This window comes from Pelobates fuscus, chromosome 6 (assembly GCF_036172605.1).
Source record: "Pelobates fuscus isolate aPelFus1 chromosome 6, aPelFus1.pri, whole genome shotgun sequence".
NCBI classification, from domain to species: domain Eukaryota; kingdom Metazoa; phylum Chordata; class Amphibia; order Anura; family Pelobatidae; genus Pelobates; species Pelobates fuscus.
Window position 1 is genome coordinate 46,772,900 of NC_086322.1, and position 16,258 is coordinate 46,789,157.

Genomic DNA, 16,258 nt, shown 5'->3' on the forward strand with positions numbered 1-16,258 from the left:
CATCACAAAGACATTAGGTTGCCAGCAGTGATTAATGGAATAAAAAGGATGCACAATGTTACAAACCTTGCATCTCTGCACCTTAAGGGGTCTATCCAAGCAGAATATGCTAGGGGTGTGGGAGAATCCCAGGCTGAGAATTAACTGACCAATCACAGGGTACAAGCATTTCAGGCCAGCCAATCCCAGCCGGCCACCGCTGGAACTTGGCCAATGGCATTAAGCCTTCAGTCACACAAGCAGAGAGAGAGAGAGCGAGCGAGCGAGGGATGGGAGGAGGGAAGAGGGGGAGAGATTGGAAAGTATAAATAAATACATTTCAGAATGCTTCAGACATTGCAGGGAAAAAAAAAAAAGTAATGTGGTGAGGGGGTGTGGGCTCAGCAGCTGAAGGTGCAGTGTGGAAGTGACAATATATAAATAACAGTGTAAAAAGATGGAGAGTCAAGCTGTATTTAGAGTGTATGCTCTGTGGGTCAGGGACCTTAAAGTGTCTCCATTTTTATTAACTTATAAATATATGTATAAATATTCAGACCCCACAGCCATATAACAGAAAATAAATAAAATTGAGCAAGGGGATTACACTGTGCAGCCATATTAGTCAGCATAATGTTGAGAGTTTGGTGTAACAGGTGTCTCAGGTACGCCCGAATGCAGAGCCCAATTTTTCTCACAGTCCTATTTAGGTCTATTGACACTTCAGAAGATTTTGTTATCAAGACATAAAATCGCATCCTCTGTATACACCTAGTGATCACTAAAGCAATACATATTTTGTATCTCATGTCTGCAAAAAAGAAATACATTTAAAAAAACTAAATCTATAAAATCAAAAATTAAAAAAAAAATCCTCAAGTTAGGATTTTTAAAGTAACAATCCAAGCACCATCATCAGTATGACTAAATGTAGTTGTTATGATGTTGGAAGTGCCCTGGCGGCTCCCACTGTAAGCAGTCAAACCATTTTTAAATTTGGACTACAGACGACAAGCAGGAGCCTCCTGTTGCAGACCGTTTCAGCATAAAAGGGGAAAAATCAGTTTAGGCGATAATCCCCTTTAGATAGACCAGCAGCTACTATAATCACCAACTTCCCGAACTCCCAAACTGCACGAATTCACCAACTCTCAAACAGCAGACACACGAACCCTGGGAGCAGCCGAACAGGAAAAGCAATACGAACAGCTTACACTCCTGGCAGTCGGCATACAGTCCCCTTCCCCCCAATAATGAGACGACACATCACTTTGAGGGTAAAACAGGAACAACACTGATTTATTCACACACAGGCTTATATGAGATTCTCCCATGCAAGGGAGGGGTTTACAGTACACCAATCCAGTTTAAGGTACAACCCACACATCTCCTCCCTCCAACATATCTGTTAACACAATTAACAGGGACATAGTTTTACCCAAGTTTTGGATGTACCCTAAATACTTGGGGTACATCCACAAATCCAATATCTCCAGATAGCCCTAGTCTGGAGGAACAACATATGTTAAAATCAGCCCATTCGGATAAAGCGTTCGGGAGTTATGGGCAGGCAAAGTTTTGACCGACCGCATGGGTTAAGTATCCGAAAACAGTTCCATGCATTTTGGCCCTGCGGTCGGTCACAGAAAAGGGAACGAAACAGACGAATCGCCTGGGTTATGGAGCCTAAGGGGGATTCGCAGGAATCCCCTAGTTCGTGCGTTTCTTTCTACCGAACGGCGGGCCGTTCGGTAGTTTCCCCACGAAATCCTGGAAGTCTGGAGGTCTCAGCGGTGTTTGCCTAGTCGAGTGTCCGTTTTCAGTTCCAGACGCTCGACGGCAAAACACCGCTGTTCGGTAGTTTAAGATGGCCGCCGCCACGTGTTCGTTTCCCGAATGGCGGCCACCCACAGGACAAAGACCACACTACACTGATTGCCAATTACCCGTTTGCAACATTGTTGCAAACGGTAATTGGAGGCACACTTAGTCCTGGGTGGTCTGGTTGTTCGGTAGTTTCCTCAATACAATGAATGGAGTGATTCTACCGAACAATCAGATGAATGCTGCATATATATAACCCAGGTTAACTGCACACATAAATACATACATGACATTAAAGGATTAAAGGCAGGATTACTGTAATACGCTCCACAGTCTTAAAGGTACAGTATCCCAAAAGTCCCAATAGGTCCACGGATGGCTCTTAAAGGCCCAGTAGCAGTAATATAAATGATTACATGCCCAAATATAGTTTTTACAGTACAATATGTCCAGGGGCCATAGTCGCAGGGCAGGAGGCTAGCAACCAGGCTTCTCCAGTTCACAGTGGCGAAGTTGGTTTCGCCACACCTCCGTTAGGTCTCGTGAGACGAGCACACCACTGTAATGTTAAGCTCAAATAGAGTATCTGGCTCACTGTCATTAGTAGAGTGGCACAAGGTCCCAAAACAGTTAACTACTTCAATGGGTTGCACCCTAGGGCACTCCGGTTACTATAACCACAATTTTTTTTTTTTATGTAAAAAAAAAAAAAAAAAAAAAAAAAAAAAAAAAAAGGGGGTGGGGGGTGGGGTGGGAGTAAAAGACTATACCAGGCATAGGCAACCTTTGGCACTCCAGATGTTTGGGACTACACCTCCCATGATGCTTTATCAGCATTGTGGTGTAAGAGCATTATGGGGGATGTCGTCCACAACATCTGGCTTGCCATAGGTTGCCTATCCCTGGACAATACACACCCCTCTTACTTTCTTTTCTCACTAGGAAGCGAATGATAAACTGAAAGCATCAGCCGACACTCTCAGTCTATCAGCGGTACCTAGTCCAGAATTTTCGGATGGTAGCCGTGAGATTGAGCAGAAGTTCTGGGACATAATGAATGAATGCATTAAAACCTTGGGGTTAAAGCACACATTTGAGGCAAGTCTGTCAGAAGTTATTATGGTGCCTGGAGGGGCCCTGTAAGCAATGCTTTCATGATGCGTTTTTTTATATGCACACTGTAATGAAGTGTACTACACACCTATGGCGGGAGTAATTTAGTGAACTACTTGGTACACACCTATGGCGGGAGTAGTTTAGTGAACTACTTGGTACACACCTATGGCGGGAGTAGTTTAGTGTGCTAGTCAGTACATGTCTATGGTGGGAGTTCTCTCCCCAGAAAATCAGACGGACATTCACTTGGCAGGAAAAGGCAGCAGATACTCTAGCTTACAAATGTATATTTATTTATTTTCCTGTTAAAACGTACGTGCGTCTTGAATACCTTTGCAAAAGTAAAACTTAAAATGGTTTCAAGATAATTGTCATGACCAATGAAGCTGTATTGCCATGTTTTATTATAATACACGTATGATTGCACGCTATATTATGCACACTTCACACTGCCCAAATGTATTTCAGTTTGCCTCCATTGCGTGGCCAAGATTCACAGAGCATTGCAGCCACAGCCTGTGTGCACATGGTTTTGTTATATGCGCTACAGGTAATACGCGTGTGCACACCTTAGAAGGGAAAATGCAGATGGAGGGATTATAGTGCTGCAAATGTTATCACCTGCCTGCATGGAAAATAAATGGAAGGTCAGCCTGGCATGAATGCACCAAGCAGTCTGGCCCAATGTAGTGTGAGTGCGTCTAATGAAACGCTCATGCTTTGCTTTTTGGGAAAAGCTCTCCAGTGTCCTCAGAAGTAGGACACCAGGGAACAAACCTAGGACTGGAATAAAAAATAAAAAATCAGGAGGCCTTATTTTATTATTAAATCCGCTTCTCAGCCTTGCTGGTATCTTACAGGTAAAGCAAACTATCTTCAGGTTTGGTTGTAAACGCTACATGTATACCTGCTTGGTGGTGAACATACATTGTCAATACATATAGGCTTGTTTACCGCTACCAACAGATTTTCTATAGTTCTGACCACTTTATAGCAGACCTACATGGGTCTGTTGCATAGTACTAGTGCTTTATGCCAATATAGCTCACAACATTTCAAATGGGAAAAAAGAGGGACACTAAGTTTAGGGGGGGGTGAGTAGGGATGTGGCCAGTAGGGATGTGAGAGAGTTTAAGTGATTTAGCAATCTATGGAATGCATCGTATTTACTTGTATTGATTTTTAGGCAAATCTAAAAGTAGTTTAAAAACCACATTACTGCATGGGAGCTCTGTTATACTTAAACAATATTAAGCTCCTAGAAGAGGGATGTTAGAATAGAAAAGAGGGACAAAATAGATTTTGGCCCACAATAAGGACTGCCCCTTCCAAACAGGGACAGTTGGTAGGTATGTAAAGACAATGCTGAATTTAGGGCCCGGAGCTGAAGTCAATTACAGGAATGTATTAAAAAGGAACACTAAGCACCATAAAAAAAACAAAAAAAAAACCCACAAAGCTTTATAGTGGTTATGGTGCCATTTAATAACAGTTTGACTAATTAGCTGGGGTCCACTCCTCGACTTAATTACCTCCACTCCGCTTGCTTAGAAGCTCTCTCTCCTCAATTATAAAATTGAATAGAGAGAAGAGAGAGAATATATATCTATTGAATTCAGTATTTCAGGATTTTTTTTAAAAAAAAACGAACATTCTAGGTTGAGTTCGACTGCTCGAGCACCTTAATTTAAGCTGTTATGGGCTAGAGTCACCATGTGCCATGATACCTTATCGTTTAAAAAATGTTTTGAATAGTGTAACCTCAAAGTGGTCTCTGCGGGTGCATGATAGCCTCCTACAGCAAGCAAGGTGGTTTGATTTTTCACCCAACCTATCACCAGCTGCCCATGTATAAATCTCTCAATCAGTGCAGAGGCCGGAGGAAGACTGTTCGATGCAGTGCTGGCAAGGGCTGGATGGGCAATATTTGAGTTTCTGTTCAAATACAGTTTATCCCCATAAGGTTTAATTGCACCAAGGCATTTCTGTTCCCATAATAACTTCATTGAGTGGGGAATGGGAATGTTCATTCTAAACTAGTACCACATGTTCGCCAAGGAGATTTGGATTTTTAGCAGTTGTTTTTACCCATACTGAGCAATTGAGAAGAACAAGCTGATTAGTATCAGTACAAATACCTGCATTGGCACACACAGAGTATCAGTGTTTGTGTGTGAGAATCTTGGTGATATAATTGTGCGTGTGTGTGTGTGTGTGTGTGTATATACACACACACACACACACACACACACGATCCGGCGCACTCACCTATCCACTGAACAGCAACTTCAATGTTGACAGATTTTATTAGGTTTTTTTGTTTGTTTGTTTTTAAACACCTAATCTAGGCAAAAATAATGGGGGTTTAGTTAGTTACATTATATGATCATACATTGCATAGGCCTGCCACAACGTCAATGTACCCCATGGCAGGTCCGACACTAACAGCCTAATGTCTGCTCTTATGAGATTAACCCTCTTACTTGGGGGGGGGGGGGGGGGGGGGGGGAGAAATTCCATCTGGGGCTCTGCAGTACAAGGCTAAATAGAACCCTGGGATTGGGTACATTGACGTTGTGGCTGGCTTATGCAATCAGGGGATGGCTGGCAGCATTAGGCCTAGGGGGCAAATCCAGTCAAGTGGCCCATCGCATGTGATTGAAAGGGGGGGGGGGGGGCAGTCACCTAAACAGACACACTCACTGACAGGCGCGCACACTTGCTGATTTGACACACACTAACAAACACACACTCACTGACTGGCACATGCACACACTCACTGACAGACACACTGTTACAGGCATACTGACTCACACAGACATACAAAATGACACACACAAAGATACCGGCATACTGGCTCACATCCACACAGACAAACTGGCACGCCCACAGAGACATACTAACACAGACAAACACAGACATACTCATACACACTTTTAAAGCCAGCTTCCTACCTTTCCTAAGGTGCTGGCTAGGGTGCTTGGGAGTTGGGGTCTGGCTCTGCTTGCTGTGTATGGGCCACCCGGTGGTCCCCCTTAGTGTGTGGGCCCCAGTGCAACCGCATTACCAGCACCACGGGCCCATGGGGGGGAACCAGGGGCGTAACTGGGGACCGCTGGGCCCCCTTGTCACTCTACCTTGTGCATATTCTCACTCCTCGTCACTCCCCACTAAGCAATACACATGGTTGAAATGTGTATGGTTTCTTTGTGTGATTGTACTGTTGCTGAGTGAGTGTTGCATGCATCTGTGTAGTTGGATGAGTGTGATTGTGTGGGTGTGTGAGAGCTGGCTGAGTGTGATTGTATTTGTGGCTGTTTAAGAGGGAGACAAAGAAACAGAGAGGGAGATAGAGAGTGCCAGAGAACACAGAGAGGGAGGGACAGAGAACCAAAGGGAGACAGACCTACACATGTAAAGATATGGAGAGGCAGAGAGTGACACAAGGAAAGGAGAGCCAGAGAGAGACAGAGTGACACAAGGAAAGGAGAGCCAGAGACAGCTAGAAAGCTATAGAGAGACCGAGAGTGAAACAAGGAAAGGAGAGCCAGAGACAGCTAGAAAGCTATAGAGAGAGAGTGACACAAGAAAAGGAGAGCCTGGGACAGTTAAAAAATTAGAGAGAGACAGAAAGAAAGTGAGACACACAGAAAGAAGTAGAGCTAGGAAGAGACAGCCTTGGATGTGTGCAGGGAGAGGTGAGGTAGAGTATTTCACTCACCTTGATCCTGTGTGCCACTGCTGCCAGCTGGGACAGGGATCTCTGGGGGCCTTAGATCTGCTGGGCTTGCTCTGAGCTCCCCTGTGCTGTCTAAGTGCTGGCATCCTGGAAACTGAGGGAGGGGCCTGCAGGCAGGATATGGAGGCATCTCTGCCAGAACTCCGCCCAGGAAGAGGTGAGGGTAGGCATTGAGTTCCGGTGTGCCTCCGCGGCACACACAAACAATGAATGCAGCGGGACCTCCATCTGCACTCCACTCTGCCCTTTACTGAGGTTACTGGCCGATCGCCAATCAGTGAGCTAGGATAATTGCTATTTAGTATATTGCCGAATTAGCAATATACTAAATAGCAGTTTTGCAAGGGGAGCCAGTCCTGCCAGCAAGGGTCTACAGAGCAGCCGAGCCCGGTAGTTTAGCCACTGGAGGGGGGGGGGGGGGAAACTCTTCTTTTTGGATGTGGGCGGCCCTGGATTTAGGGCGGCCTGGGGGGCAATTGCCTCCCTGCCCCCCGGCCCAGCCCGCCCCTGTATGCAGTATATGATCATATAATGTAACTAAACCCCCATTATTTTTACTTGGATTAGGTGTTTAAAAAAAAAAAAAAAAACTAATACAATCTGTCAACATTGAAGTTGCCGTTTAGTGGATAGGTGAGTGCGCTGGATCTTGTGTATTGTATAATTTGGCCCCCAGCAGCACCCCATTTATGCATGTTCAGGTGAGTGCAGCCTCCCCCCGTTTGTTTGTGTGTATATATATATATATATATATATATATATATATATATATATATATATATATATATATATATATATATATATATATATATATTTTTAATTTATTTTATTATTATTATTTATATAGCAGCAGCAAGTTCCGTAGCGCTGTACAATCTGAATGCAGTGTTGTATTTGAAGTGTGTGTGTTTATTAAAGGATTTAATTTGATTATAGTGTCAGGTTATGATTATGGTTTACAGATAATCGAAAAGAATGTAGCGCTTATATAATAAATAAATGATCACCTTTTGGTTTAGTTAGGAGGAAGTTCCCACTTTTATCATCAATTTAGTGAATATCAATAAGAGACAACCAAATATAGTATAGATAGTACAGGGTTAAATAATATGGAATTCTAAGAGAGAGAGAGATAGATAGATAGATAGATAGATAGAGATATATACACACACACACATATATACACACATACATACACATACACACACATACAAACAGAGAGCTGTGGACCCAGCTCTGGTATAAATCGGTTCTGGGTCCGTATGGGCGACCCACCTCCTCCAGACGAGTATCTTGTCCTGGAGAAACACAAATAGGCAAACGATTGCGCAGTATTGTCTAAAGTTATATGAGAAAGTACATAAAAATCCCAAGTGGGTACTTACAAACAGAGAGTATCTAATGACTATGTATAGGCGCTGTGCAGTTTAGGGACTGCACTCCCGTGTTGAAATGGATAAATTCTGGAACCAGGATAAAGTATCTCAAATAAAATAAAATGTATTATATGATAGAAACATTTAAATACATAAAGGGAATCAACACAGTAAAGGAGGAGACTATATTTAAAATAAGAAAAACTACCACAACAAGAGGACATAGTCTTAAATTAGAGGGGCAAAGGTTTAAAAATAATATCAGGAAGTATTACTTTACTGAGAGGGTAGTGGATGCATGGAATAGCCTTCCAGCTGAAGTGGTAGAGGTTAACACAGTAAAGGAGTTTAAGCATGCGTGGGATAGGCATAAGGCTATCCTAACTATAAGATAATGCCAGGGACTAATGAAAGTATTTAGAAAATTGGGCAGACTAGATGGGCCGAATGGTTCTTATCTGACGTCACATTCTATGTTTCTATGTTCTATGTATTAGTACAATACAAAATAAAAATGGCTCAATGTCCAATAAGAAACCGGAACGCGTTTCGCCACTGCAATGTGGCTTCTTCAACCGGATTATAAAATAGAAACAGTCACCATGGAAACCAAAAGACACACAACTGCTAATTGTTACACTTTTTAGCTCTCTCTCAGAATTGCATGCTTCCAGGGTTAAACACTAAAGTGGAAAATCAAAGTAAGTTTCTAATGCAAGACAGCCAAAACTGCAAAAAAAGGTTAAAAATAAATTTAATTATTAAAAAAAAAAAAAAATTTAAAGCAGTGTTTAGTTTGGCCATTTGGTTTTAAAACTGAAATCAGTCTGGCAGCTGTTTAGTTCTGCTGTACAAAATACCAACTATAATATACTAGTATAAAATTCGAACAACTACAACTCACAGATAGTGATGTCGCGCACATAAAATTTTCCGTTCGCGAATGGCGAACTTCCGCAAATGTTTGCGAACGGGCGAACCGCCATAGACTTCAATAGGCAGGCGAATTTTAAATTGTGTAATACAATAGTGATGGAAAAGTTGTTTCAAGGGGATTAACACCTGGACTGTGGCATGCCGGAGGGGGATCCATGGCAAATCTCCCATGGAAAATTACATAGTTGATGCAGAGTCTGGTTTTAATCCATAAAGGGCATAAATCACCTAACATTCCTAAATTGTTTGGAATAACGTGCTTTAAAACATCAGGTATGATGTTGTATCGATCAGGTAGTGTAAGGGTTACGCCTGCTTCACAGTGACAGACCAAACTCCCCGTTTAATGCACCGCAAACAGTCCATTTGCACAACCGCAAACTCCCCATTTGCACAAGGTTGGATACCAAGCTAGCCATATCCCGTTCCTTGTCCTCACTGATGTCATTGAAGGTCTCTTCCTCCACCCAGCCACGTACAACACCAAGGGTCCCCGAAAGGTGTCAACAAGCCCCCTGTATTTTTTATTTTTTTTAAATGTACACTACTGTTACACCAGATATGAGTTGCACTGGTGTGACACTGTGCCCTGGCAGGCCCTGAAACGCACACGTGTGAAGGAAACTGACTGCTATTATATTACAGTCAAAAAAGTTTTTTGTTTTTTTTTAAATGCAAGCTATTGTGCCCCCAAAACATTTGTGTGTGGGGGTGCTGGAATAACGTGGACCAATGGGAGCCTGAATCAACTTTTGGCTCCCACTGCCCCTTTAAGAGCGAGCTCGTGACTCGAGCTGTGCTCCTAGTGCCAGGCGGGCCACGTGACCAATCACTGCGGTCAGTGCACGCAGCTAAGTCAGAAGAGGAGATCAAGCCGCATGCGGCTCGTGTGGAGGCAGGAGTGATCCAGCCACTCGCGGCTCAAGCTTAGGAGCCAGGTCGGTCCCAGGATAAGGTAAATACAGCCACAACCACTTATCCCAATCACACACACACACACACCTTTCCTAACGTCCTATCCCATTAAAAGCATATTACCGCATATTTATAAAACAGACCCCCTACTTCATCCAGGTTACCGATCGATGGTTCGATATTCTGAGCCCTCTCTGATTTACTGTACACGACTATTCGATATTCCCACAAATTTTATATAGCATTTTATGTTTGTTTGAGACCACCTTAAAAATATTGGATATCGCTAAAAAATCATGATCACTATATACTTTCTCTACAAACCTCTAAAACGAACCAAACTACTCATCCATCCGCTATACCACTTTATCCCACCTAGAACTAGTGCCCAGTTAAAATACTTGACTCTTACTTACCCACACTCAGTCATGCCACACACATTTCATCACTACTCTCACTGAATCCCTCTGACTACGGCTAAATTCATCTTCTACATCAGAACACTACTCCTAAGATTGGGTTGTATCCATGTCTCGGGTCTTTCATTTAGAATAGGGGCAGCTTCGGTCTCCTTCAACACTGACACTCCAGTGCATATTATTAAAAGATTGGGCAGATGGAAATCCTCAGTCTACAACCGATATATTCCTCATCCCGAGAAAGAAATGAGGAAAGCTTTTAAAAGTTTGGCTTTGTAAATTTGATGCAATAAGTGTGTTTTTCTTTAATACCTTTTCACCCTCTTTGCATGAACCTGATTTACATATATTACTAATATGTTTCTGAACATATATATTATAATTTTCACTTACTCACTCACTCTCTGGGCCGGCCTAAGACATCATGCTGCCTAGGTCCAACGATAAATGACTATGGGGGATAATGTATAGTAAACACAGGTTACTGGCTATGGAGGATAATGAATAATAAACAAAAAAAAAAAAGAAAAAAAAAAAGAATGCAGCTTCAGAATTAATCTAAATTGTATGCTGTCTAGGAGGTGGGAGGGTCTGGGAGGGAGGGTCTGCTGCTGATTGGCTGGAATGTGTCTGCTGACTGTGAGGTACAGGGTCAAAGTTTACTCAATGATGACGAATAGGGGCGGACCGAACATCGCATATGTTCGCCATCCGTGGCGAACAAGCTATGTTCGCCAGGAACTATTCGCCAGCGAACCGTTCGGGACATCACTACTCACAGAACCTCTTGCTACACACGTACAGACTTGGCTATGACGACAGTGGCTTCCTGGTTTGTTATGTGGAGATTTTGCGAAACTCAACATTTAAAAATCTTTTGGCATTATCCTTTTTCTTTTTAATTATTTAGAATTGTTTCCGATTTGTTTTCATTATACCTCCTCATTCTAATTGTAAATCGCTACTGAATATGTTGGCGCTATTTAAAAAAAATAAAAATAAAATGACATTAATATCAAATGCATTGAGAAAAAGAAGGCATCACCAGATAATTCTGAGCCTACAGGCAACATAAGGCCACGAGTTGGGAACGGACACAGACCCCATAACGCAAGATAAGTGTGTGGTTTGTATGCACATGCTAATAACTAGATTGATGGGTCTTCAATTGAAAGTGGATGGTTACTTAAAATAATAATACAGTGAAAAAAAGCAACAAGTAGCTAGATGGATTAGACTAGGAAATCTAAGAAGAAAAAAATAAAATAATGATTTTCTAAAATAGATCTAACCCACCAGCTCATAAAACACTGTTTATATGTCAAATATGCTAGGAAGGTTTTCTTAACTATCTTACATTGTGTTTTGTATATGAAATTTCTTAAAGTCTTGAACTTTTAAAGAGGGCGTCCTGCATAACCAATAGCCTTAAAGGGACACTAGGGTCACCAGAACAACTACAGCTTAAACAAAGTCATTTTCCTGGCACTATATGTTTTATAGGTCCCCCCCCCCCCTTCAGCCACTTACCTGAATCCGGTGCCGATATCGCTCACGTCGGTGGGGGAGACCTAATGCGCATGTACGGTAAACAATTCAATGCTTTCCTATGGGGAAAATCTGACACCGGAGGTCCGTGAGAATGTCCAGGATCAGATAACGGACCAAAAATCCGTTTGGATTCAGGAAGCCTTCTAATGGCTGTCAGACTTAGATCGGCAAAGTAAATATTGCATTTGTCTGCAATGTTTTACATTGCAGCACTAAGTGCAAAAGGGTCACAGCACCCAGACTACTTTAATTAGTTGAATATGTCACTCTGATTGGTTCCTTTTAGATGGTAGGTCAGGGTCAAGGACCAGTTAAAGTGTGTCATGCATTCACGGGTATTTCCCTCCAAATTGCAGTGTCACAGATATTCAGCAAATACATAAAATGAGAACAAAAACAGAAAAATAATGCTCTCTGTTTTGTCGTTATAAAAAAGGAGGTATACGCATAAAAGGAGAGCAAAAATTCATTTTTTGCTCAATCCAGTGTAGCAGAGGTGGTTTCCTCCACACCAAGGAGGTAGAAAGTGTGGCTCCTACCAGATAGAATCTTCAGGGATTAAATCAGGAAGGTCCATGTAAAGTAAACTAGTTTTATTTAAAACAAATATAATAAAAACAACAACATAAAAACAAACGCGTTTCACCGAAAGGGGCTCTCTCAAAATGTCAGAGTTTGAGGACACCCGGAAAGCGCTGCTTCCCTGTAGCCTTTCCTGACCTATTTTCATGTTAACACCGGTCTTTTCAGTGAAAAGGCAGTGTTTACATTGCTCCCTAGGGACACCTTCAGTGGCAGTCACTCAGACAACCACTAGAGGTGCTTCCTGGGTCACTGCTGCACAATGTGCAGGACTGAAGTTCAGCATCTCCACGCTCTGCATGTAGATGCTGAACTTTCCCCGTAGAGATGCCTTGATTCAATGCATTTCTATGAGGAGATGCTGATCAGCCAGCGCAGTGTCTGGCTCCACCCCCACAGCAGAGTTAATCAGAATTTACTCAGTCAATCCAGGAAAGCATTGGATTGGCCAAGATGGTCAATTCTGATGATCTCAGCCTAGTAGGCAGACACGGGTGAAGCCAGCGCCAGCAAACCTGCACGGCACTGTAGTAAAGGTGTGCTTTACAGCTTTTTTTTTTTTAATTTGTGTTACGGGTTCAACAGATGACGGCACCCATCTAAACAGTGTTTTTAACACTATAGGGTCTGGAATACACATTTGTATCCCTGACTCTATAGTGTTCTTTTAACAACGACCAATGTACACTCCTATAGTTGCAGGTCAGGTCTCTATGATTGCAGCAAGGTATGGCTATTGCTGTATGCACTCTGAGTGAGGTATTTCAGTAGAAGTCCATCAGATACCTGCCACAAGCTCCATGCCCCAGGTATTGGATGGCCACTGTTATAGAATTGCATGCGGAAACTGCGAATCCCAGTACATGCCTTTTGCTAGTTGTCTCTGGTGTTCCCCAGGTAGTCACATTCGTCAAATCTCTCAAGCCATTATAAAGAACTGGAGTCAACATCTACACACAGGGGGATCTGCGTGTACAGGGCGATCGCTGTTTGAGGTATTCTGGCAAAACTAAACAGATGGGCTCCCAGGAGCTACGATCACTCAGGACATAGTAGAGTAGCAGAACACAACAGGTCACACACACACTACAAAACACAACTATGAAGAACGAAGGGGGGTATAAATAAAACTTGCCTTGAAGGCGGGTCTGGCAATCCTGTTTCAACTGGCACTGGAGCAGAGGACGAGTTGTACAGGGTTATTTATCAAAGTGAAAAGCTAAATTATCTCCATTCACAGAGTGGGGATTAAAAAAAAATATTTTAAAAAATAAATGTTAAAAAAAAAAAAAGAAAAAAAAAAACTTAAAAAAAAATTGGCCATTTCTATGGCAAAAATGCAGTATTAGGTCTAAATCACAATGCCTGTCTGTGCTCATTTGCATATGTGGCTGGGAATTCTGGAATAGTTGAGGAACCATTGATTTCTCAAGCTTCTATGCCCAGGGGGGACTTTCCAAAGTCCTCCGTCAGCCATGCAGTTGATGCATAACAATATTGTTTCTAATTGTACTGTGGAAAGATGCGTTGGGTTTGACCGCATCACAATCTTTTATATACAAATACGCACAAATGATATATTTTTTGTAGAGTAGAAAATAAAAGGTTCCCCTCATTAGACTGCTTTGATAATTTTCATATTCTACCAATGGAACACAAAGAAATGATACCATACCAAATTACACAAATCTGCAAGTAGAGTGATGCAGAGTTATTGATAAGGTGCCCTCCACAGCCCAAAAAAATAAATAAAAAATGTCTCCAGAGCTAGTAGAACCCTGACACTCAACCAATAACTGTGACAAATTACACATACGCGGCATCTGTGAATCAATAAAACGACTCTCCAAATTAATAAAATATAGAGCACAAAGCATACATTTTTATTAAAGAATAATTCTGCGATACCCAAGTAATAGGATGCTTCCAAGCAGAAGATTAAATTACACACTGAGCACATCTGGCGTTGCGTGATAAACCGCAGGTCTATCGTGCAATAGGCACCAGGATACAAACACAGCTGACAGTCTATAAACGTGTTTTATAAAGCATAAAGCAAAATAATAGCAACAAAAATTAACAGAAATGCTGACTGAAAAATATGCTTTTGATTTGAGAATAATAATTCGTTTTTACAGTTTTCGGCTCCTTACTGTGTCATTTTTCTCTTCCAACAGCTTGTTAGCGTTATTAGTTAAATCCAGTTTCTAAATCACTTTCAAGCAGTAAATACCATTACCGCTAAAGCCATATTACCATGAAGCTTATTCCAACAGAAAGTATCCCATAATATGAAATCATTTTTATTATTAATTATCAATATGTAGGTGCAGCAGATCTCAGAGAATGGAACAGTATTGAAGCCAAGTCATATCGGTTTAAACACCAAGCAGGCAACACAGATAAAGATTATTTATGGCCACAGCATGTGGCCTGTATAATGGTGCAGACTTTTGAAAGAGACACCACGTGGTTAAATAGGTCCATTATCATTTTGTTTTTATAATTATTACACAGTTCTCATGTGTAGGCCTCAGCCTAGGCCCACCATCTCTGCTGGTGCTCCAATGTTCATAAGTTATCATAACCTGTAAATGAACTTGAAGATAAAAAAAAATTAATATATATATAAAAAAAAAAAAAAAAAGTGCTAGAAGCAGCAAGTGTCATGACTATAGCCTAGTTCAGAGGTCAGCAATCTATGGCACGTGTGCCATGCATGACATTTGAGGTGGCTTTGCACGGCACTCAAGGCTGCCAGAGACAAACTGGTTCTGCCCTCTCAGGAGTTCTATTAGGACTTCAGTTATCTGCTAGTGCAAACAAAGCGGTGATTGCAGATTGGCGAGGGGCAACACTCAATTTACGCATTGCAAAAAGAGGAATCCACACTGGAGTAGAGCAGCCCACAGCAGCTATCACAACTCCTGCCTTTCACCTGTACCTGACCAGCTTGGTCTCTACTGGACCACAAGGAAGACAGACACACACACACACACACTGCTAGATATACACAGATCAGAAGAAGCCTTCCCTTCAGTGGCGTACACACAAGCCACGAGGCCCCGGTGTGAAACTGATTCACACAGACAGGCACACATACAAAGACACATTTAAGGACACACAAAATGTTTAAGTCACCCTCCTGTTTCCTACCTTTAAGGTGCAGGAGAGTGACTTTCCCTGGGGTCCAGTGGTGGCTCAGGTTGATGGGAGTCAGAGTTCCCATTCTGACTCCCTCCCGCGCGGTCTGTGTGTTAGCTGGGAGGAGTGACGTGCAGTCAGATACATACTGGAAGATTTATTGCTGAACTCTGAATTTGACTGTGGATTTCGAATTGTAGCACAGTAGTTTTTTTTTTTTTTTTTTTCATACGGAGCATGTTACGTATATCAACTGACAGGACAGGGTCTTCTTTTAAGTAGTTGTGCTGTAAACAAAAGTTCTCCAGCTCAGCTGCAGTCATAACTTTCATTATACAAAATTAGATTCAGTAAATAAATATTAATATTTTAGTCTACAACCCGGAGGTTGTATTTTACAATCGTAACTGTGAGATCTCTTAATTTCAACAATATTCTGCAGACACCTCTTATTGACTGTGCTGGATCTGTGAGCGCACATGGACTCCTTTTCTAACGGTGAGGGCAAGCAGGCATGCGCTGGCCTTTCTCCATTAACTCTGCAGAGCTAATGGAAGAGGGAGTAAACCTCCCTGGATATCTGAATGGCAGCCAGGGAGGTGTTTCTGTCCTCCGTTATAAAAATGATAGTTTCCATGGAAATCAGCACTTTAATAGACTGTCCTAAAAATGACAGA

The 16,258-nt window shown here is 42.1% G+C and overlaps 1 protein-coding gene across 6 annotated transcripts in view; it reads right to left on the reverse strand.

Annotated features, from left to right (window-relative positions):
• The window catches only part of CTBP1 (C-terminal binding protein 1), a 583,387-nt gene that overhangs the window by 191,554 nt on the left and 375,575 nt on the right, over positions 1–16,258 (reverse strand). The window contains exon 1 of one of the 6 annotated variants that reach the window (XM_063457655.1): positions 67–149. The exons of 4 other annotated variants lie outside the window; for them this stretch is intronic. Coding sequence is in view for 1 of the 2 variants with exons in the window: in XM_063457657.1 (XP_063313727.1) it covers positions 67–73 (7 nt within the window). In the remaining variant the exon portion in view is untranslated. Of the gene's footprint in view, positions 1–66; positions 150–16,258 lie in introns of those variants that run through there. One more of the 6 variants, XM_063457657.1, reaches the window with a different exon arrangement.